General features: G+C 32.6%; 1 protein-coding gene across 1 annotated transcript; it reads left to right on the plus strand.

Moving 5' to 3' along the window:
• The first annotated feature begins 1947 nt into the window (after positions 1-1947).
• LOC150101536 (cytochrome P450 2J4-like) lies at positions 1948-24678 on the plus strand. The gene is made up of 8 exons (XM_090400868.1): positions 1948-2226; positions 4703-4830; positions 6645-6751; positions 7790-8091; positions 15703-15818; positions 18710-18962; positions 19492-19679; positions 24404-24678. The coding sequence occupies exons 1-8, from the start codon at positions 2015-2017 to the stop codon at positions 24580-24582; spliced, it is 1485 nt and encodes a 494-aa protein (XP_090256994.1). The 5' UTR covers positions 1948-2014; the 3' UTR covers positions 24583-24678.
• Positions 24679-25884: the final 1206 nt, after the last annotated feature.

Raw genomic sequence — 25884 nt, forward strand, 5'->3', positions numbered from 1 at the left:
GCTAACTGAATTCTAAAGTAAAATAGAGAAAATACAATCAACCAGCTTGAAAAAAAAATCCCACTCCAAATTCCAAGTCTAAGTACAAAATATCGCACTTCCTTGTGAAATTAACAGAAAAGGGAAGCGGTGAGTTTACTTTTCTTCCAGGATGTCGGTAAGCAGAGAAGGTCAAGAAGCGTCGGGAAAAAAACATAACCATGAGCGAAGGAAATAAACGAAATGCTCAATAACCTATAAGGAAAAAAGTGTCAACTGCATTTTCAGACCTTGTGATTGTGTGTTTTGTGATGTGAAAATATGGTTAAAAATCAACAATTTGGAATATCTATTGTTTACAGAAAACATTGTTAGTTCCAAAATACCCAAATCTGGAAAGAATGTAAGTTAATCTTTTTTTTGTTTAACTTAAACATAACAAGTGATATTTGTAATTTCAATGGTAAGCGCAGTTCTAATTCTGGTACTGAATAGTTTTTCATAAGAATAATCATAGGGTACATATATTAAAGAGTATCACTATGGTATACATTAGCGACTTTTCATGTCTAAACATGTGTGATTGAGGGGACACCAGCATATAATAATTATTCAGAAAATGTCTAAATGCTGCCACCATCTGTCTTTACTATAAAATAAAAATTTCCATAGTCATCTATTGACAAGAAATCGTATGTTTCTGCGTGTTGGTGTGTGTGTGTGTTTGAGAGCTGGGGACACAAATGATAGTTTGTAATCCAGAAAAGGTCTAAAAGCTGCCGCCATTACACTGACGTCGCTTCCCCTTTCCCCATTCCTCCTACACCTATTTGGTTTAATGTGTACCACTAATCACACCATGAATCCTTATCCACTAAGATATCGTCCTTTTCCATTCAAAACAATAACGTCACTTATTTAAAACTAACAAATTACGTCACTTATCTACATCTGATAACAACAGACATCCAGGACACAGACGTCGCTTCCCCCTTTCACCCCACCCCTATTTGGTTCATACTCTCCCACCAATAATGACATGAATCCTTATGTCGAACCATCACCCACAATTCCATACGCAAACCAAAACATACGACCTGACGTCAATGACACATCTTCCCCAGGAAAATTCCAATCATTCCAATCTCATGAGGCCACAGACAGCATCACACACAATGACGTCAAGCATCTTATCTCCCAATGACGTCATGATTCCGTATCTTATCTTGATCTTGATCTTGTTCAAAATGACTACACTACTACTACTACTACTACTAAGATTTCCCTTAATTTTTCCCCTGAAAAAATCATCTAGATGGTGTATTTGAGACATTACAAGCATTCATGTTTTGCAACTTTATTCCTTCCCGAAAAGAGTTTCCTTCAAATAATAATCGCTTATATTATAATATAATATATAAAATGGTCAGTTAGAAATGGTTACATTTCATTTTACCATTTCTAACTGACCATTATATATATTATCACTGTTATGCCTAATTTCATTAAATATTTGTATGATTTAAAACAATCTAGGATCTTCTGACAAAAGATAGTGAATATTTCAAATACAAAATTTCTTTAAACACTTATCCAACTCAGCTGTTTTTAAATTAGTTATATAATGTAAAGTTAAATGTTAAGTTAATGTTAATTGTTAACTTAAATGTTGAGTTAATGTCCTCACAAGAGTGTTGCAGCATTCTTGTTCAGAATGCTGCTGTACTCTTAGGAAAATGTTAACTTATCTACTTATGGCATTTTTATATTAGTCATAGGGTGTCTTAAAAACAGTGTTGCACAACGTACCAAACAACGATAGATGGAGCCACGTACTGTAATGTTTTTTTTAATATTATTATCCATACTGCTATTGGATATAATATATATATTTTTATCTCTGTAAAATAACAGATATAAGAGATAAAACACAAGAAGCCTAGGAGTTAGCTGTGCAATCAAGGACAAGCTGTTAAAGTTTTAGAGCAATTTCGTTTCCATATCGTACTAGTGAGAAGTCACACTTAATACAAGCATGTTTTATGGAACAATATTCTCCACTCAGCAATTACTGCTGTCGATTGTAATAAGTCTTCTAGTGTTTTTCATATGGAAAATGTCGAGAAATCCGAAAAGGTTTCCCCCAGGTCCACCAGGACTTCCGTTTTTAGGAAATATCTTTTTATTTGGTAAAGTGCCCCATTTGAAATTATATGAACTATCCAAAAAATACGGGAACGTAATCAGGTAATGTTGCTTAGAAGTTTACATTTTATTGCGAAAATTGCATTATATTGAAACAAAAGGACAACGCATTTTGTAACAATAGAAATGAGTTTCTACTTTCAAAAAGATGAATTAAATGTCAAGTTAATTTATATAATGATATCCATAATATAACCTGTAGAGAAATATTATTCTTCAATAATCTGTTTTAAGTTATTTTATTCCGAAGTGTTTAAATCTGAGCAAAAATTGACAGCAACATTGTCCATTTTTTTCAATAACAGGAATATTTAATAAGATTTATACAACATTACAATATTTATAAAGGTTTTATATTTATAATTAAGTATTGCAATTATAAATTTGAATGAAGTCATTTAAAAAAAATCTAAATTATGAAATTAACAAATGGTAACAATTAATATATGAATGTACTCACCAGATTCTCATCGAGTGGTTTCAATTAGTGAAAACCTAATGGATTGGGACATTCACAAGGAGATAAAGAAATATTTAAAACAGCGTTCGTGGAAGATTAATTTCTTTAACTTTGTAATAAAAGATATGTTTTGAAATAAGAAAAAAAGCTTATTTCTTAATTTGATTCTGTTTATCACTGGTTGATAAGAACTCTGTACTTTAGACTGTGAAAGAGAACGAATTAATTGATTTCTTTCGCAAGACGTGTTACGAAGATATTTTTTAGAAGTATCACAAAGCAAACGCTTCGTTAAGTATTGTTGCATACTACCCAGAAAAACATAACTGTTCGATTAAAGATAAAGGATATTTTTAAAAAACATTAGGTATAAAAAAGGGTATTCAGGATATTCCATTTATTTTCTGTAAAAATTCTTAAATAATAAGCATTTAGGTATATTTATCAAAATATTTAATTTTATTAATTAAAATTAATAAATACAGTACAAAATGAAATAAAAATGAACAATAATTAATGAAAATAAAATAAAATAAAATAGTGGTATTAATGTTTAATAATAGTCTTCTAGTATTCCATTTACCCTGGTGTCTTTTCTCTGATTCGCGTGAAAATCATGATTAAAAGATAATTAAGTGTATTTATTAAATAAATATTATATAATGTAGAAATAAAATAAAATAAAATAAAACAAAACTTAGAATATCATAGAAATAAATCGAATAAAACAAAAAATTAAGAAATATTCTATTAATAACAAATTATTCTATTAATAACAAATTATTCTATTAATAACAAATATTGAAATATTCTATTAATAACAAATAGAATTCATAAAGGGACCTAAAACAACTATTCATACAACTCTCTTTGAAATGACTAATAATAGTTTGGCAGTATTCATTCACTCTCGTGTCGATCCTCTAAATTATGAGAAATCTACGTTTATATTTTTGTAGACGTTTATACACTTCATTGAGAGCCTCCGTAGCTCAGTCGATATAGACGAAGCCATTAGGTCGGAAAGATCTGGATTCGATTCTCGTCGATGACGTGAGGAACCTTTATGTAGTCTCTTTCTACAAAAGGTGATTTAGCCGGTTTCATATGGAGATAGAGGGGTATTTTAACCCGGAAACTTGGGTTTTTCATTCCTCAAAACCTAATATCTCCTTAATTCAAATAATAATTTGAATTAAGGAGATATTAAGGAAAGTTTGAATATTTCAACTGCAATTCCAGTATTGTTACCTGTTTATTAATATACTTCCATATGAGAAATTATTATTGGATTCAGATAATAATAGATTCTATAACTGATTATAGTTCAATATTTCAGAAAAAAGCGAGAGGCTAAAATATATAATTACAGATACAGATTCATAAAATACATAAATATATATATAGTTCTGGTTATTAATTTTTAAATACTTCTCTCGATTCCAAATATTAAACACAATACAATATATTAATACTTCATGAAATGGAGGAGTTTCAACAGGAAAACATTGTATAATATTCGAGTTAATAGCCCGGATATATGATCTCAAATACGTACACCATTGAACCCTTTAAACAAACATAGATGGCGAAACGGAACAGATTCTTAGCATTCCAATGCTTTTAAACCGCTGAGAAGGCGAGGCAGGGTGTCCTCTGATACAATAGCACCAAGACGTCGTCGGTGTCTGTGATTGGTTCTGGTTTGAAGCAGTCCAATTGAACATTGCCATTTGTCATGAGATGCTGGTTTTTGATTTATCTGTTTGCGTGACGTGAAATAATAAGAATAAATTTTTCTCCCTTTATATATATAAATATATATATATATATATATATATAATGGGTAACGATTAACGGAATGTCCTGTTCTTAGACAGAGCTTGTCTATAAGTAAGTATAACGAATTATTTCAGTTTATCTTTCGTACAACCGGAAAAGTAACAATATCAGTATTATAAATGGGCATGCAACTCCACTGATATATATATATATATTATGTCAATAAAGATGTGCCATGAATAAAGATATATACTATATATTTTATTTCTTCCTTAGCATTAGTATCGGACCAAAGCGTATTGTTATTCTGTGTGATTACAAAGCAATCAGGGAATTCTTCGCGCACCCGAACTGCTTAAATCGTCCACCATCAAGCCACGAGGCAATAATTCCACATGGATTTGGTACGTTATAAATTTACAAAAAAATGTCTTGTCTTCATGATTTTATCATAGTTTATTGTATTAGATCATTCGGTGTAAAAGACTTGTTAGTTTGCTTTTTTATGTTCATGAACGACTAAAACAAATCCTCATTCATGAATTTAATAGATACAGGTTTCTTGTTCTGACTGAATAAGTTTTCATTGGTGAGAGTCCGCAGTTGTGTCTGTTTTTAGAGAACGATGTTAATAAGTTATTGTAGCACAACAAGCAGTTTCACTCAGACATGTTAATTATGGATAAACCTGTAATTCATGTTTAAACGATATGGCCTTGAGTGATGGTTTATTCGTTGTAGCGTAGGCAACATTTTCTGTGCATTATTTATATCAGGAACTAATAAAACTTCTAGCGGGTTAAACGGTAACGTTTCTTTGAAACAGCTTTTTTTAACTAATCTTAGTCCAGCCGTAGCAAAAATTCTAAATTAATTCAGAAAACACTGTGTTCTTCTGCTTAATTTATTTTCTGGTCACTAGATAACTGTACCATCAACAGCTTTCCTAGATAGATGACTGAAAACACGAACACACACACATATAAGCAGAGATAAATTCCCACTGAAAGATTAGGAATACAACAGGAAACCACGTTTTTTTCATAATTACTCTCCTCATGATGTCCTTCCTCTCTCTTCTTGTTGTGTTTCATTGAAATTTCCAGTAACCTCTTCATAAAACGGTTACTGAAAACTGCTATGAATACCGACTTTATAAATAACGGTTTTATGTAATATGTTGTTTCCATGACATCAGTAATGTATAGGTATCGGAGTAAACGATAATTTTGGATTCAAGCACTACTTTTTTTTTAGTCGAAATAACCCCACTAGAATTCATTTATATTAAATGACGAGGTACTAGTGCTGTTGCTCAAACTGAAAAAGAATTGAGAAATAGGGACTGATGGAGTGTTCTACTAAACGAATGTTCAGCTGAACTGACTATTCCTTTGATCAGATTGTTTAATATATGAGTCACAGAACAGGAAACATTCCGCATAAATGGTAGGAATGAATGATACTTCCATTGCAAAAGGATGGTGCAAAACCGATGTATCAAACTATCGCCCAATTAGTATCTCAGTAGTTCTTGTGAATATTTGGAAACATTGGTTATTGCTCGCATAAAGAAATGGGATCACAGTGATTTTCTAATTTCCAATGAGCAATATGAGTTTACTAAGGGAAGGTTATAAAGACAGATTATAAAGGCAGATTAAAAATTTGTAGAATGCAGACACTAGCAAACAAGAGAAAGCGTGGTGATATGATTGAGACTTACAAATCTCTTAAAGGGTCATACAGGATTTCACTAAATGGAATTTTTATTCAATATATGGGGGTGGGGAAGGACAAGAGGGGTATGCTTGGAAGCTGGGAATGAATGCCGCTAAATAGACGACGAGGACTAGATTTTTTCCTCAATTGGTGATTGGAATGCATTACCATTGGATGTTGTGAGCGCAAGCAGTGTGAATGAATTCAAGAATAAATATGATAGCTGGTGCCTGTAGTATGCGGTCTGTTTCGATGAGGCCATTTAATGCTTTTTCAGTATACGATGAGTCCATATAATTTCGATGAGTCCATAATAATAAAATAATAATAATAACAACAATAATAATAAATGTGAATTAAATAATTAAATGTCGTAAGCTGTAGTTAACTTAACCAATCCCTAGAGAGATATAAATTTATTAAATACTTATTATATGCACGACTGAAATTAGCGTAAAACAATGGATTTTTATTTATTTGTTTCTTATTTGTTAAGGGTTTATCACAAAAAACGAAAAGGAGTGGGAAGAGCAAAGAAGAATTTCTGTGCATCTAATGAGAAATATTGGCTTAGGGAAGTCTTCATTTTCCAGAGAAGTTCATGTGCGTAAATAAAGTGACCATCATTTCATTAATTACTTTTTTAAATTTATATTAAAATTAATTAAGTTAAGGTATATAGCATCCCATATTGTTTCTTAGCCGAATAAGAAACTCAAATTGATTCATGCCGAATATAGACACTATATAAAGTTCGGCGATTCCAAGCGTAAACAAATACTTGGATAATGCAACACCTGACCCATTTGGTAGTGCAAACTGAGGCAACTCATAGTAAGGGTGGAGCAAGCTCCAATCACTATTCTTGGTATTATTAACTAGGTCTACCTACTCACTGATGAGATCCCAATAAAGGTTGAAACCGGTCTGGATAGTTACCTTCTCTCATAATGTAGAACAGAAATACAGCTCCTAGGAGCTAAGTTCACATTATGGGTAAATACCAAGAATAGTGATTGGAACTTGCTCCACCGTTTCTATGAGTTGCCTCACTTTGCACTAGCTTAGGGATCAGGTGCTGCTATTCAGGTACTTGCTTACGATTGAAATCGCCGAACTTTATATAGTTTCTATATTCGGCATGAAGCTCGTTGAGTTTCCTATTCGGCTATGAAACAATAGGTGATGCAATACCCTTAACTTAAATAAGTTCATGTCGCCGAATTGAAGCCTTTGGCTCTTCCTATAATTAGTAACTTTTTTTAATATTTATTGTCAAAACAATAAATTTGTTTAAATGGTAATAGTCAAATTTTTGTATTTGATTTTTAATAGTTATTCGTAGGAGGTTATTTTAATCTTGATACATCTACAACAAAAAATAAAATCTTCTTAATATATCTATAATGAATTTATCTTTGTTCAAATTTTACAAAGTAAAAATCTTTGTATCATTCGAAGAAAGCAAAAGTCTTCTTTCACTGTTAAAACATATGAGTCGCTGTTTCCAAAACAATTTATGAAGTTTTCATCCAGTATATAATAGATTTATCAATTATAAATGCAAGTTGAATGCTTAATGCAATTCCTTTTCTATAAATGAACCTAGAAAGTTTATTACAACTGAATCTTTACTTTTAGGAAGACGTCCATGAACTATTGGAAATAATTCACAAATTCAATGGCAAACCATGTGCTTATAAGGATTACCTGAGCAAAGCAAATCTTAATACTGTCTGGCTGATGATATTTGGAAAGAGGCTACCGTATGATGATCCATTATGGCCTACGTTAATTCAAATTTCTGAGGCATTTATGAGATACTTTGGTGAGGCTGGATTGTTGACTTACTTCCCTTTTCTTCTAAAGCTATCCAGATTCTTAGGATGGATGAAATTTGATAAAGATAGACATCTTTTTCAAAAATACTGTGACTTGATAGAGTAAGTAAAAGGTTAAATTTCATAATTTTTCCATAATGAATTAATAATTCGTAAATTGATATCTGTATCATTTTTGATAACATTACAAAAGCGCTGTGAAAAATAATACCAGTCACGAGAGTATAAAAATGTGTATTCCATTTTTACAAAACAATGTTAAATAAATTAAAATTAATAAAAATTGAAAAACAGAAATTAACAGAAAAAACTGCACATTTTTCAACTCAGCTATAGTTTCATTTTAGAGATAAATCCATTTTGATGAGTGTGAATATTTCCGTAATCTAAGTAACCAATCGAACAATTTATCGCATAATTAAATTAACTTAATAGTAGTAGGGTAGGCGCTTTAAACCAGATCAAGATCAAGATAAGATAAGGAATCGTGACGTGAATATTTGTTGTTATTGAGTTTGGAATGATAATTTAATTTAATTATATGCTATGTCACTCAAACATACATTTTTTTAACTCATGATGGCGACAGTCTTTCGAGGTTTTCTGAATAATTTAATTATATGCTATGAAACTCAAACATACAGTTTTTTTTCTTCTATAGATGGTTGTACTAATTTTCCAATACATTTTGTGGTATTTATTTACTGTTAATGGGTGGGAATTCTTAGAGTATGTCGTGATGACGGGTGTGATTAGGTTTTCTGAATAATTTAATTATAACGGTGTCCTTAATCACACACACACACACACACACACACACACACACACACACACACACACACACACACACACACACACACACACACACACACACATACACATTAGACATGAAAAGTTGCTAATTCTAATACTGAATAGTATTAGAATTTCGCTTACCAAAAAACATACGAACAGTGATTAATGTATTAAAATTATCAATTGTTATGTTTAAGTTAAAAAAAAAACTTACATTTCACTTTTTCATTATAGGTTACTGTGGCTAACATATTCACACCACAAAACACACAAAACATAGGAGTTGAAAGATATTATTGTAAATAACCAGAAAAGCTAGTGGACTACTTAATTTACTTTAGTATCCGATTGGTTCTCTGTATTAATTCTTTCCCACTGTTGCCCAAACTTAGTGGGAAAGTCTATGCACCATTTTATTTAGGGTAAGTGTTATTTCCGGTTTCGAATTCCGATTGCTGTTAGAGTATGAAATTCTGACAAGTGAAATTATTATTTTTTTTTTCAAATTTATTGGTTATTTTCTGTATTTTACTCTTAAAAGGCATATTCTAACAGAATAACTGAGCAAAATTAATAAATATATAAAGTGTATGTGAATTTATTTTCCAACACTGTATATATTTCTCATTAAGTCTTATCTTAAAGATTTCTCTCTTATCTGGTCGCCATTTGTTGTACGTAGGTGAGAAATCGTGTGTTTTGGTTCGAACTCTTGGTTTCCGTTGGGAAATTACCAATATAACTATTAATTTTATCTTCGATTCCTTGTGCTTTTAACCTATTTCTGTAAGTGGAATTTATTTATTTATTTATTTTTTCTTTAGCATTAGTAAATTTTAAGTAACTGATATGAGACAAACAAGGTTTTGAACTCTCCATGGCGTTTTTCTACTGCAATCTTTTTAAAATTTTTGTAACGTGTCATTGGTTTTAAATATCAAATGGCTCTGTAAAATAACCAAACTCTAACAGTATTGTGACTTTTCAGGTGAAATCTTCACCACTAAAATTCTAGCTATTAATTTAATACCCGATTATTCCTTTTGCTTCCAAGATTTGGCAGATTCTTGAAATATTTGAGGGCTTGCATGAACAATTAAGACTTTTAATTCAATGAATCAAAAAAAATTCTCCGGTTACTTTGTGGCATGAAATTTCACAAAGAAAAAAAATGTTTTCCTCCTTCTTAAAGTTGTATATAACATATCAATGACACCCAAGTGTTCATTTAAATTTACACATTTTATTTGAATACAATATTTTTTACAAATTGTATTAACTGAATCTAACAATACAGAAAATAAATAAACTGAAAAATACATCAAAGGTTCTTCCATGTTTGTGGAATTGCCATCATATGGTTTTGACAATGTGACTCTCATCTGAAAGTTAATTTTTCATTTGGTAAACATTGGGAATTTATTACTGTAGTAAAATTAAGGGTTGCATATTTATATTTTCAAATCCAATACATATACTTCTGAGAATTATTAAAAGCACAGAATCTTTCGTTATGTTTCCAAAAGCATTTAAAAGTACATGTTATGTTTTCACGTTTTGGGCATCCAATTTCATTTAAATCAAGAACAGGCCTCCCTATTAACATCGTTACTGTTTTTGATTTTTCTCTTTCTTTGGCAATTTTATATGGTATTTCCATGTTGATTCTATCATCCAATTTCTTAGTTTGTCCAAAGATAGTGAACCAATTTCCCACTTCAGCTGATGGTTATATTTTATTAATCAAGAATTCTGATTTTTAACTCTTTCAGGTAATTTTTTCCAACTACAAGGTGATTTTGTTAATGCATCTCTTACACTAATTCTACCAGAAATACAACTTTCTTTAGGAAATAAATTTGAACTCTTATTCAAAAGAAACTGTACTTCAATTATAGCAATGATAACTAAAAAATCGTATTTTTCATCCACTGTCGATTTTTCATTATCGTTTTTCTTCATTCTTCTTCTTCTTCTTCTTCTTCTTCTTCTTAGATTACTTCATATGGCACCACAAATAAATAGTTATTTATTATTAATTCACTGATTATTAGCTCTGATCGTATACTTTATGGTAAAATTCGTTTACAAAATTCTAAACAATTAGAACTTTTCACAAAGAAACTTTCAAAGAATTTGTGGCTCACCCATTATTTTTACATTACCAAACACAAATCACAAAACAGCAGCTGCAGTGGATGAACGATTACCTTAAGTCCAAAGTCCCTCGACTCTCTGGTATTTCCTTATAGTACTGTTTACACCTACCATGCCCTACCCTGACTGTTCCTTCAAAAATGAACCTTTTGTGCAGATGACTCGACAACATGTTTTCACATGCTGTTGGATATACTGTTGGTGTGTTTTTATCTTACTTTGTGTAGGGAAAGGTAAAATTTGTACATGTGTTATCAGGAGAGTACAAACTTTTTCTCTATGCTAAACTTTAAAGAAGAGTTAAATTCACGTTTTGTTGGGTTAATTAGGTGCTTCTCTCTTTCTCTCTCTCTCTCTCTCTCTCTCTCTCTCTCTCTCTCTCTCTCTCTCTTTCTATCTGTAAAATAACCAAATTCTAACAGTCCGGATTTTCGATTATGTGAACGAATTGTTTTCAGATAACTCAAATAATGTCAATAGACAATTTCTAAAATAATCAAGACATGGATATTAGTTTTCAATACTTTTGTTGAAAACTAATGTCCCATACTGGCATTAATTTCACAGTTGTTATTTTTTTAAATAATTAAACAGAATTGCATTAAGATATAAAGTTGTGGATTTAAATATCAACTTCTAATCAGAATAACTGAGTAAAAAATTCACTGTGGAAAAACACAACAAAACCACACATCTTTGTTCATTTAAGTTTACAAATGCATATTTTATTATGCTGAAATACTATTTACAAGTATATTCACTGAGAAAAATTCGAAAAAAATGTAATTACCTAAAAACTATTTTACAATATTTAGTTTAGACTTTAACATTTTCCAAAGAGTTCAATGAATAAAATTTTTGTTACTCATTGTTTCTTGGTTACATTACATCAAAATAGTTGGTCATGCAAAAGAATTTTTGAATCTGATACCATGGTAACCACACTTCCATACATTTGATAATGTGTCAGTCTGGAAATGACACCATGCCTCCCTAAACATTCTGTGTATTCTTTTGTCAGCAAATATACACAATGTTTTTGTAAAATGTTCGTAAATGTCCCTAAATAAAGAATCTTTATCGAATTGGATAAAATCTTGAAAGTCTAATTTTACCATTGATGAATTTAAATGATTCGTGATAATTTTCCCCATGATAAGGACAGATGGTAATTCAGTTTCCAAAAATAGTAAATGATTATCAATGTCATACATTTTTGGTGAAAATCTCTCAGCTTCTTCACAACTAATAGAAAATACTTTACTTCCATCAGCTCCTGTATCATCAAGTAATAGTTCCCCATCTTGGCATTTCAGAATATAACACTCACTGAGTTCCATGTTGTAGTCAACTCATCTTTGCATGTAGCCAAGGATATCAGACCACTTCCTCCATAATTTTTCCCAAGTGGTCCTGGATAAATACATCGCAATATACGTGTCTTCTAAAATAATAATCGGTTTCCATCCTTTTAGAGCTAGGTGAAGAGTTTTGTCCCGTGCTATTTTCCTGAAGAAAGAAAATATCAATGACTTTTGTGGCTCACCCATTATTTTACTTTACTTTCCTAGATACCAATCACCACAACACAATACGATAACTTCACAGGATGAACGAATTGTCATAACTGCAAAGACACTTGAGTCAATTATTTTTCCTTATAGTACTGTTTACCTGACCCTTAACCCTGATGATCCCTTTCAAAATGAACCTGTTGTGCAGATGATTCATGGACATGTTTCTACATGCCGTTGGATAAAACATGACGACAATGACTGATGTGTATCACCCTGGGAAAATTCGAAGATATCTTATCTCAAAAACATCACCCACAATTCCATTGCCAAACAAAACATGACAACAATGACGTTATGTGTTTGGAAATTTCTGGGGAAAGTATGTCTATCTTTCTGTGATATCAGAGAGGGTGACAGATGTCTTCCCGGCAATGCTCCCCCCACCTAACCACATCACTCTAGTCTCTCCCCTCTCCTCCAGAAGATGACTGCTCAGCCTAGTGGAGATGAGTGAGCTCATCTTTTGCGGATATCTTTTAGTGGTGTCACCTCCAACTGATACTGATAACTTTTTGGGGAAAAAAACTTCAAAAATGCGTTTTTTATGATAACTTTTTTGGGAAAACTAAAAAACGCGTTTTTTTTATTTTTTTCCAAAAAAGGTAAACTACTATAAGGGAAAATAAACGAGTCAAGTGTCTTTGCAGTTATGACAGTTCATTCATCCTGTGAAGTTATCATATTGTGTTGTGGTGATTGGTATCCAGGAAAGTAAAGTAAAATAATGGTGAGCCACAAAAGTCATTGAAATTTTCTTTCTTCAGGAAAATAGCATGAGACAAAACTCTTCACCTAGCTCTAAAAGGATGGAAACCGATTATTATTTTAGAAGACATGTACATTGCAATGTATTTATCCAGGACCACTTGGGAAAAATTATGCAGGAAGTGGTCTGATATCCTCGGCTACTTGCAAAGAAGAGTTGACTAGGAAATGGACCTCGGTGAGATTATATTCAAATGCCAAGATAGGGAACTAATACTTGATGATACCAGAACTGATGGAAGTAAAGTATTTTCTATTAGTTGTGAAGAAGCTGAGAGATTTTCAACAAAAATGTACGACCTAGTTTTCTTCTTGATGGGGAGGAGGTCACCTAGGTTTCTTCTTGATGGGGAGGAGGTGGAGAGGATCCATAGGCGAGTGACCAAGATGATAGCAGGTCTGTGGAATGAACCGTATGAGAACAGGTTGAGGATTTGTGGGTTGCAAAAATTGGTTGATAGGCGGAGGAGGGGAGATATGATTGAGACATTCAAATTACTGAAGGGTTTCTATAAAATTAATTCACAAGATATTTTTGAGAACAGGACTGGTTTTGGGAGGACTAGGGGACATCCATGGAAACTGGGCAAAAGTGTGGTTAGTAAAGGTGTTAGAGCTGGGTTCTTTACTTTTAGAGTAGTGAATGAGTGGAATGCGCTCCCTGAGTCTGTGGTGGATGCTGTGACAGTGAATGAGTTTAAGGCGAGGTATGATAGATACTGTATGAATGTCAAATAGTTGTGATGAATATGATTTGCGGCCTCCCTCGATGAGTCCAATGACTCCCTGGAGTTGCCCGTAATAATAGTAATAGTAATAGTAATTTACTATTTTTGGAAACTGAATTACCATATGTCCGTATCATGGAGAAAATTATCGCTAATCATTTAAATTCATCAATGGTAAAATTAGACTTTCAATATTTTATCCAATTCGATAAAGACTCTTTATTTTGGGACATTTACGAACATTTTACAAAAACTGTTTGTGTATATTTGCTGACAAAAGAATACACAGAATGTTTAGCGAGGCATGGTGTCATTTCCACACTGACACAATATCAAATTTATGGAAGTGTGGTTACCATGGTATCAGATTTAAAAATTCTTTTGCGTGACCAACTATTTTGATGTAATATAACCAAGAAACAGTGAGTAAGAAAAATTTTATTCATTGAACTCTTTGGAAAATGTTAAAGTCTAAACTAAATATTGTGAAATATTTTTTTAGGTAATTACATGTTTCGAATTTTTCTCAGTGAATATACTTCTAAATAGCATTTCAGCAAAATAAAATATGCATTTGTAAACTTAAATGAACAAAGATGTGTGCTTTTGTTGTTGTGTTTTTCCACAGAGAATTTTTTACTCAGTTATTTTGATTAAAAGTTGATATTTAAATCCACAAATTTATATCTTAATGCAATTCTGTTTAATTATTTAAAAAAAATCACAACTTGGAAATTAAGGCCAGGATGGGACATTAGTTTTCAACAAAAAGTGTTGAAAACTAATATCCCTGTCTTGATTATTTTAGAAATTGTCTAATGCTACCTATTGACATAATTTGAGTTATCTGAAAACAATTCTTTCATATAATCGAAAATCCGAACTGTTAGAATTTTGTTATTTTACAGAGAGAGAGAGAGAGAGAGAGAGAGAGAGAGAGAGGGAGGGAGAAAGTGAGAAGCACCTAATTAACCCAACAATACGTGACTTTAACTCTTCTTTAAAGTTTAGCATAGAGAAAATATTTTTACTCTGCTGATAACACATATACAAATTTTACCTTTCCCTACACAAAGTAAGATAAAAACACCCCAACAGTATATCCAACAGCAGGTGAAAACATGTCATTGAGTCATCTGCGCAAAAGGTTCATTTTTGAAGAAACGGTCAGGGTATTGCATGGTAAATGTAAACAGTACTATAAGAAAATACCATAGAGTCGAGGGACTTTGGACTTAAGGTAATCGTTCATCCACTGCATCTGCTGTTTTGTGATTTGTGTTTGGTAATGTAAAAATAATGGATGAGCCTCAAATTCTTTGAAAGTTTCTTTGTGAAAAGTTCTAATTGTATAGAATTTTGTAAACGAAAGTTACCATAAAGTATACGATCAGAGCTAATAATCAGCGAAATAATAATAAATAACTAATTTTATTATTTAAATTATTACTTAAATTTAAACATGACTGGTTTAAGGCGCCTACCCTACTACTTAACTTTCTCCCATAATAAGATTGCAAAATTTCTGGGTCAGTAAAAAAACTTAATGGTAACATTCCTGTTAATATCTTTATGTGTTTTATAACTGTGCGAGAACAGTATGTAAGTTAAGCACATCGAGTTTTCTGTAACTATAGGGAAACAATGAGAGAATTACGATTACGATTAATTATGAGTACAATTGATTATAGAAAGGAAGTAGAGGAACGAAGAGTAAACCCTGGAAGTAGAACGAGTGAGGATTTCTTAAGTCTGTATCTAGATGAAATGGAAAACCGTTCTGGAAAGGTGGACACATCTCTCACCGGTAATACTAACAAATTTATATTTCATTTCATTTACAATTAATTTACATCTAAAATTATTATTAATTATTTTAGAATGTATTTACTGAATTATTAGTGATTCCGTTTATTTCTTTTAAGCAGATTCTCTTATCAGTAATTTCAATAGTTGTAATTTTTAAGACTTCTTCGAAAAATATTTTCTGTATTATTTTTTTTATTATTATTATTATTTATTTATTTATTTATTTTTGCTTGATTGTGCGTTTGGTTCATCAAGAGTGATAGGTGAAGATATCAGGATAATAAAGTCAAGAACACAAGCGCAAATGTTACATGTTTATTATTGAAAAAATGCTATTTCGGATTGTTTATCATGTTTCATTAACTACGCTACTCTACATATCACATCAAATTTCGCAAAAAAAAAATCGACTATTTTGAACACAATTTCATATGATTCGCCGACCGCCTATACATGCAAACAATTATGGGGCTTGTGAACTCTTTTGTCTTTCAGATAAATGTATCAGTCGAGATACAATGCAAAGATTCTTACGTTGGTACTGTGTTGGGGATTAGCGTGGACCAATAACTTCGATCTATACAAACTTTGCCTCTGTGACTCTGTTGAAAAGATAACAAACAAATGAATAGAAATAGACATGTCCGCTGACTACTGAAGCTGAAGATATTTATTTTTCATTGCATTTAAATAAATTGTCATTAGAAACTACATCAGCTCAGACTAACAGTCGAAAATCAAAGCTCGTGTAGGGGGTCACTTTATGAACGGCTTTATATTACAGGGGATTAATTATTTACAACGTGTAATTATTTTTAATTTCCTTTATTTTGGATGAAAGGAAATAAAAAGCTACCTGATTTTATTTCATGTTATATTTTATATATATTATTGTTTCTATTTCGCGTGAACAATAAAATAGATTTTTCTTTGAATATTCAAACTAGTACTCAAAACACAAAAAAATACAGTTGTTGCTTTTATGGGCGCCTACAGATAATCTCTTTTGTTGTGAAAATAATAATTGCTTTTCTCTCTCTCTCTCTCTCTCTCTCTCTCTCTCTCTCTCTCTCTCTCTCTCTCTCTCTCTCTCTCTCTCTCTCTCTCTCTCTAGTTCTAAAATAATAGAACAGATAAATACTTTCATTTATCTTGGATGGGAATTATCATATGAAGGAGAAGAAATCAAAAAATTAAAACCTTTAAAATTTTTACAGATTGTATGCCTCATAAACAGAACACGCAATTGAAATATAGTAGAAAAGGAAACACAATACTTTAGCAGTGCCATCATCATTATATTGCAGTGAAATAAGGCAATAAATAAACAAGATAAACAAAGAATAAAAATGATGATCAATGCTGATTATTTATCATAACAAATAAATTATTTGTTATATAATTTAAGTAAATTCTACATTTTAAACAATATCGATTAAAAGACAAAGATTGAAGTTTCTGCAATAAAGACCTAAACAAGGAAGTCAGATGCCGAATGCTGAAATGCTACGTGTGGTCTATTCTGCTCTACAGAATTGAAACATGGACATTGAAGGCGACAATTTTCCAGAAAATTGAAGCCTTTGAGATATGACTATACTCTACAAACCATTTTGGTAGGAAGATTTGATGGCTGGAGGAAGAAGAGAATATCATGATTGGACAACATCAAGACGTGGACATGAAATTGCAGCGCACAAGTGTTCCGATTAACGCAAGAACGCAGTTTGTTCGCCAAGATGGTCGCTTCCCTTCGAGAAAAGATAGCATCATAAGAAGAGAAATTTATATTAATATTCTGTTGGCAATAATAAATTCCGCGTCAAGGAAGAGAATGTTTTGGATCATCTTTAAAATTACAAGAATAATAAGATAAGTAAAAATATTTATTTAATAGCCAATTTTGGAATTTTTTCTATTTATGAGGGCCATCAAACTCCTCAGTAATTTATAACTTACTTTTTCCTTCTCCCAGACATCTTCCTGTTGGTAATAGCTAATTAAGTTTTTATACAGATCAATCTAATCCAAATTTTGGAGACTGTTGGTTGGTTATACAGAATTATACTAAAGGAATTAAGGCTATAACGAGAGTGTCATATTATTATTATTATTATTATTATTACATAACACCTCCAGGGAGTCTGAAGACTTGTCAAGGAAGGACACCAACTCTACAACACTTCGCCTACACCAATCGCAACTACCGTCATCATCTACTCCAACGCCATCTACCGCCGACCACCACCACCACCAATAGTACTACAGACAAACATCCATGCCCAACGCAGGATTCGAACCCGCAACCTTTAAGCTAGAGAGTGGATAGGCTAACAGCTCGGCCAACCACGTCGGCAATGCGTGTTTATGTGTGTTTATTGCACATGGTTTCCTGTGTCCGATTTCCCTTATATAAATAAAAAAAAAGGAATTAGTTGAAGGTGAAAATGACAGAAACTGCCAAATTTCTCTACATGTAAACGTGTCGACATGAAGCCAACATTTCGGAATAAATTTCTTTCACTGCTCAAGAGTTATGATCTCATGAGGAGACTGAATGAATAATACTTTCCCAGAAACGTCCATAGAAAGATTCTTCTCGCAAATCTACAGAATGGAATCTTCATTCTAAAGAGACCACGCTGTTATTATCATCCAGGCTTACGGATGATCATAACCACTTTAGTTTTGGCATTTTACATTCAAGTACAAGGGCGTAAAGACTCCGAGAGAAACCGAACTCCCTCTACTGTTATGTAATAGTCATGACGTTTTAATTTATCTACGAAACTCAAAAGCAGTGAAACGGATTATAATATCAATAGTTATGTAGAATAATTTGTATAAGAGTACAATTGAATAACCACGTATTTTTCTTTGATTTTTCAGTTCCATCACTTAAGGGAAATGCACAAGGTTTCCTAATAGCAGGAGCATCTGGACCGACCATTGTCCTTCAGTGGTTCTTTCTTAGAATGGCCGATAATCTCAAAATCCAGGAACGCATTCAGAAGGAAATAGATAGTGTGACAGGTAATTCAAGAGATATTTGCTGGGAAGATCAGAAATCAATGCCTTATACAATTGCCGCTATTAGAGAAACTATCCGATTGACTATGAATACCTTCGCAGATCTCCGATGGTGAGTACGATATTTAAATTCTTACTCTCCTTTTGCTATTCTATTAAGTTGTAATAAATTATTCTCTCATTTGTTTTCTACGTCTGAGAGAAACTTCAAGACTTTCAAAAAAATGTTAAGAAGATATACGAAGGTATATGTATCTTCATGTGATGATACTGGTTAAAATATATTATTTTGAAAATGACCGCAGAGTAAATAGAACTAAAGGTACACTGTGATTAACGTGAAAGTATTCCTACTGAAGAATTAAAAAGTCAATTCTGCAGCCTTTCTATGAAATTAATTAATACAGTTGGATCTCTCTCTCAGTCGCTCTCTCTCTCTCCTCTCTCTTTCTCTCCCCCCCCCCCCTCTCTCTCTTCCTAGCACTTTTTCTTCTGACTTTTATCTAAACAATAAATGTTCATCTCATAGAACAGAAACTTAACAGCATAATATTAAATAATGCATGTGAAATAAATATTAACATTGAATGAAATAAAGTTAGCAATTTTATAATTAACTAATTTCTTTTTTATTCTATTAGTACTTCTGCAGACACAACAATCGGAGACCACTTCGTTCCAAAAGGAACATTTTTGGTACCTCTGATGTACGGTGCGCAAATGAATCCCGAAATGTTTGAAAATCCCACCGAATACCGTCCTGAAAGGTTTCTTAACGAAGATGAAAATTCAGTTCTTAAGTCAGATGCTTATATACCATTTAGTATAGGTATATTTTAACAAGTATTCTATAGTTTATTTGACTATATTATGAAATTATTTATGACTGTGATAATTTATTCTATATTAGTTTTATTCGAAACTTGTCTAATCAAAATGTAACATACGTAGAAAAGAAATTTTGAAGTTCGGTTTTGAAATTATTTTTTAAAATAATTTTAAAATAAATATTTTATTTTAAATACACACACACACACGTAAGGCAAGTGTGTGTGCGTGTGTGTGCGTGCATTCATTCGAAGAATAACAGAAAAAGAGAGAAATCGTGACAGTGATTTACTTGTAACTGACTTCGAGAAAAAAATCGTGACTGCAAACTTTTCCGTCACCAGCATCTTACCTCACGATAAGATGCTGGTGCAATCTCCTGACCATACTTACACACGGAAACTCAAAACTTTCGCAACGGTTCTTCTTCGAACCAGCTGATAAGGAATATTGGACGTAATATCCGTATCTGCCTGTTAAAGTTTGAGTGTATTAGCGCATCAAAATGTCAATCTCATTCTATACTTCTACGAGAAAAAAACTGTCGATCTTCTTCTCATTCAAGAATCACATATCGAAACTGAAGATGAAGTTAAATCTAGAGCAATAATCCCTGGCTACGACATTCTCGGGATTACTTACAATCGTAGCTACGGCAACCTAACATATGTCTGAAATGGTATTGAGAATGCTGTGCTGATATCTTCTTCGACTAATGAAGAAATTCATAAGATCGCTGTTAAAATTTCTGATATTACGATTGTAAATGTATATAAACCACCTGCTTGGCCAAATGCTGTTATACAGACATACGCCCACCCAACTGTGTACTCTGGGGACTTCAACTCAGTCATCATACTACTTGGAAATACGATCGGAATGATCAAAACGGCGAAATATTACCTGAATGGATGGGCAAATCAACACCGCCTTCACTTGGTTTTTGATGCCAAGGAAAAAGAGGCTGGAATAAGGAATATAACCCAGATCTGACATTCGTTTCCACTGATATTGAAAATCAGTCTGTACAGGCTTTCACACATATTCTTGAGGTTTTTCCAAATAGCCAGCACCGTCCCATCTTTATGCAATTAGGAGCGCAAAATCCGTGATAACATAATTTCCTAGACCAAGATGGAATTTCCAAAAAGCCGACTGGTAAAACTTCACTGCGGATCTAGACGCACGGCTTAGAAAAATTCCCCCAACTTATAAAAACTATACACGGTTCACTGGAGTAGTTATAGCGGTGGCAAAAATACTCATTCCTCGAGGCTACCGAAAAGAATACGTGCCTGGATGGACCAATGAAATCCAATCCCTGTATTGGGAATTCCTTGAAAGTAAGGATCCTGAGAAAGGAGAAGAACAGCTCCATAGTCTCAACTCTGCTCGTAGGGAAAAGTGGATTCAAATAACTGAAAACATAGATTTCAAATACTCTAGTAGAAAATCCTGGTTCGCTACTTAAAAAGCTTGGTTCAAGCACCTCTGTACCAAAGAAATCTCCTCTTGTCGATCCGAATCAGATAGCTGCTCACATTGTTTCGCTTTCTAGAGCTCCGATAGATAAAGAACATACTAAAGAGGTAAAACGCAAAACAAGGCTGTGAAGTCTGTAACTCAAAAGAATCAACAATTCGCTTTGACTTTTTCCTATGAGGAAATATCCTCGGCGCTTCAAAATATCAAACTGGGGAAGGTTCCTGGATTTGACAATGTTAATAATGAATTCCTGACGCACTGTGGACCTTATGCAAAATCTTGACTGGCTAAGTTCTTTAACAATATACTTGAAAGTGGCCGCGTTCCTAAAGATTTTAAAAGGAGAAAAATCATTGCTGTGTTAAAACCAGGTAAGCCAGCAGCCAGAACTCAGAGCTATCGCCCCATAACCCTTTAAAGTGCAACCTACAAATTATTGGAGAAACTAATATTGAATAGGATCAGTGATAAAATTTTGGAACGTGTTCCAATAGAACAAGCAGGGTTCAGAAGAGATCGCAGCTGCACAGATCAAGTTCTCAGCTTAACAACCTACATGGAAACAGGATTTCAAAGATGTCTGAAGTCTACTACAGTCTTTATTGACTTAATAGCGGCTTACGATACTGTTTGGACGGAGGGACTCATAAATTTCTTAAGGTCATCCCATGTAAAATATTGGGTCACCTCTTAAACAACTTATTCTGTGATCGATATTTCAGGGTAGTCACCGGAGGAAGCATCGGTAAACAGAGAGTGCTTAGGAATGGATTAACTCAGGGCTCAGTTCTCGTACCACTGCTTTTTAGTCTTTACATCCGAGATATTCCTTAAACAACCAGCAGGAAGTTTGCTTATGCAGATGATCTAGCTTTGGCGATCAGCGACAAGTCTATCAAAAGAAATGAAGAAATATTGACAAATGATCTGTCGGCTTTATGACAGTTCTATATAAAATTGAGATTAACACCAAATTCTGGTAAAACGAATGTTCTTGCTTTCACCTGAACAATAGCCTTGTAAATCAAAAACCACAGATATATGGAACATTAATTTCGTTTAATCCGACACCTAAATATCAGTAAATAACTCTGGATAGATCTCTGACATGTAAACAGCATATGATTAATATCGCTGCTAATGTTCGCACCAGAAATAATATGGTTCAGAAGTTTTGTGGTACTATATGGGGCTCAAGTGCCACAACTCTGCGGTGCACTGCTATGGGTCTAGTTTACAGTGCAGCAGAGTATGGTGCTCCTCTCTGTCTCAATAGTTACCATCTCAATAAATTAGATACTCAACTTAACTCCACTCTGCGTTTAATAACAGATTGCATTAGGAGTACACCTTTACAAATGCTCCTCACTTTGTGTCATTTTGCTCCTCCAGAACTGCGACGACAAGAAGCTTTGCTTCGTGAATATAAAAGAATTTTAAATAACTAAAATCTCCCATTACATGAATTTATTCCAGATGCTTTATCCAATAGGCTAAAATCCAGAAGACTAGCTATAAAAACCGCCCGTAATCTTCTTAGCCAGAATGACAGTATGGTGAGTAGGTGGGATGTACTGTGATCCCAAGCAGTGTCACCTGACGATCGCAATCTTCCAAAATACATATTGATTTGACCAGCCCAGGAATATATGGACGACGGCTAGCAGGATTCGTACAGGCCATGGTATGTGGAGATTTATTTTCAAAGTGGGGTAAGATACCAAATCCCCCACTGTCCCTGTGGAGCCGCGACCCAAACCATTTAACATATAGTACAGGAATGCGAGCTGACAGCATATCCAGGTACTATGTGGTACATAGTACTATCCAGGTACATATCCACATACACTATGGCCTGTATGAATCCTGCTAGCTGTCGTCCATATATTCCTGGGCAGGTCAAATCCAAATGGATTTTGGAAGACGTGTATGTGATTGCGATCTTCAGGTGATACTGCTTGGGATCACAGATCAACTGGATCAAAAACCTAAATGTTAAAATATAATTAATCTTCTATCTGATGCATGTCATAAATTCATATTTGTATTTGCCTGAATGTAGACTTTTTTTAATCATATATGTGTATTTTATCTATACTCATGTGTATTATATCTTATTGTCTTTTAACCATGGGTACAAGCCATACGGTATATAAATAAATAAATACCTCACGGTATTTATTTATTTATATTCATCATCATTCCGAGGTATACCGATGGCTATGGATTTACCTATGATTCAACATGTATACAATGAAGAGTATTGGAAAGAATTAAAGTCATCTTGCGTTCCTAAAGTGTACCACTAATATTATTGTCTGAAAAAAACTGTGATTTTAACGGTGTGTCAGAGAAGGACTAAAACGGAAATTTTAAGACTTAAAAATCTTTTCGCATGAGGAATATATTGGCTAACACGAACCACCTGCTGCAAACTCTATTACTGAATGGCTAGAATCGAAATATTTGCAGTTTCTTCCTGAAGGACATTAGAGAACCCGGACTTTTGTCACAAGATGATATACTCCAGAAGAGAATGCAAATATAGAATAATTAACACAGAAATATGAAAAGGATACACAATGTGTTTTTTGGAAGAGATATGTTATTTCTCCTGCTATATGGAAAAATCGGTCATACATGTTTTTCCAGGAAATAATTCATTATCCACAAAGACTGATCTGTTCCACTATAATTCCATCCACTTGGACTTCGGCAAAATCACTAAATCGCAAATGAATCAAAGAAATGTGATGTCTGCTCTCCACTTTATTTTAATCTCGCTATATAGGAAACTTTGACCATGAAATGCACGATCACGCCTACTTCGTTTTCAAATTTTAATTATTATTTTGTTGAACACAAACTTCTAATGTCTCCGATGAAAGAAATATCCTAAGGATCTCAATAATTATGCCTAATTTTAAAATAATTTATGCTTGCTTGAACATAGAGGAAAGTGATGAAATGGAAAATTGTATCCTACATTATCGATATAAGATTATAAGAGAATACTGACCAACAAGCACTGCGAAGTAAAATCAGACATCAGCTAAATATTGTACTTTGAATACTTTATATCATTCTACTGTTTTATATCTGCTATATGTTATTTGTTTCATTTGTTGAACCCAATTTGTTGAACCCAAAAGATACTTTTTCCCAGGCAGACGTTTTTTGTCTTTTGTACTCAATGATCAGGAAATATAATAAATCGTGATTTTTACCTTTACTTTATAGGAAAACGAAATTGTCCAGGAGAAGGTGCTGCCTATATGAGTATCTTCATGTACGCATCCTCAATATTACAACACTTTATGGTGAAAACTCCCGATGGTGGGAAACCAAATATGAACGTTGAACAGCTGCTTACCTTCTATATGCCTATAAAACAGAATCTGTGCTTCACACCAAGATAACTGCCATTGGATGATGAGTAAAGAATATGTGTATGATATAAAAATACAGAAATGTACATAAATAATCTAAATTTTAAATAAATACTTCAGTACATACAGCTGAAAGGTTTAATTCTAGGTTGCATATAATCTGTTCATTAATGAGTCTGTTGTGAAATGAGTTGTCATTAGTCAATATTATCCTGTATATATATTATCGTAATTTATTAGCATTATTTCAATCGATATTAAATATTTTCCTTTCTGCAATTATTGTACGTATGTCACACCTCCAAGGAGTCCAAAGACTCATTGTAGCAGGGAACTTATTCCACAACTCTCCGTCTCTACCGCTCAATCCACCAGCTACAGAGAATCGATTATTGGAGATTAAAAATGGGTTGAAAATAATTCCCGTAAAGTTCTAAATTTCACGTTACAGTCTATCTAGGAGGAATTCCTTTAAAAGCATAAATAATTTTAATGAATCCACCAATTATTTCAAAGATTAAATTAATGACTGCAGCGAATAAAATAATAATAATAATAATAAAAACTGCCGTTCTTATCAGCATTCATTATCAAAATAGTGAAATCTGGCGTTGTTTAGACTCATGTGCTGTAGTAACACTTTACTCTTAATTCTGGATAAAGGTTCATTAATGTCTTTAATAATTATTCATTATTATGAATAATTAGTACATAACTTTATGTATGTTAATACTTAGTTAAAAATTAAGAAATATGAAAAACGAATAAATAACATGAAGGTGAGTAAAAGATTTAATATTTTAAACTGTATAATAACTGATTGTCTATCGCTTATTTTCTTTTAAAACTGTGTAATAATAATAATTGCATAACACTTCGACAATAACATGTTGATTTTTTATAGCAGCCATTACTTTTTATATCGCTGCGCACAAAGACAACATTCGTTGACTAATAAGGATCATATACGAAATTAAAAATTGTAAACTTTCATATAATATATGCTTAAATAGAAAAACAAAAATTAAATAAATGTAAATTGAAAATGTAGGTTAGTGTTTCTATTTTGCGATTTTGTTCAAACTTTTGCAATTTATTTCACCTATTTTAAATGATATTAAATGATTTATAAATAACACTTCCACACAAATTATGTTTTCATGTATAACACGACAAATCTGGATTTCATTTAGTGCAATGAATGCATGAAATGGTTGATGTATTTGAAATTCTTGCATTATGACTTTTATTAATGGCTTATGACTTATTATTAATTGTTGAATTCTTGAATTATTAATTCTTGAATTCTTGAATTATTAATTCTTGAATTCT

This window comes from Typopeltis vanoorti, chromosome 11 (assembly GCF_054136105.1).
Source record: "Typopeltis vanoorti isolate ZY-2024b chromosome 11, IOZ_Tvanoo_1.0, whole genome shotgun sequence".
Lineage (NCBI taxonomy): Eukaryota > Metazoa > Arthropoda > Arachnida > Uropygi > Thelyphonidae > Typopeltis > Typopeltis vanoorti.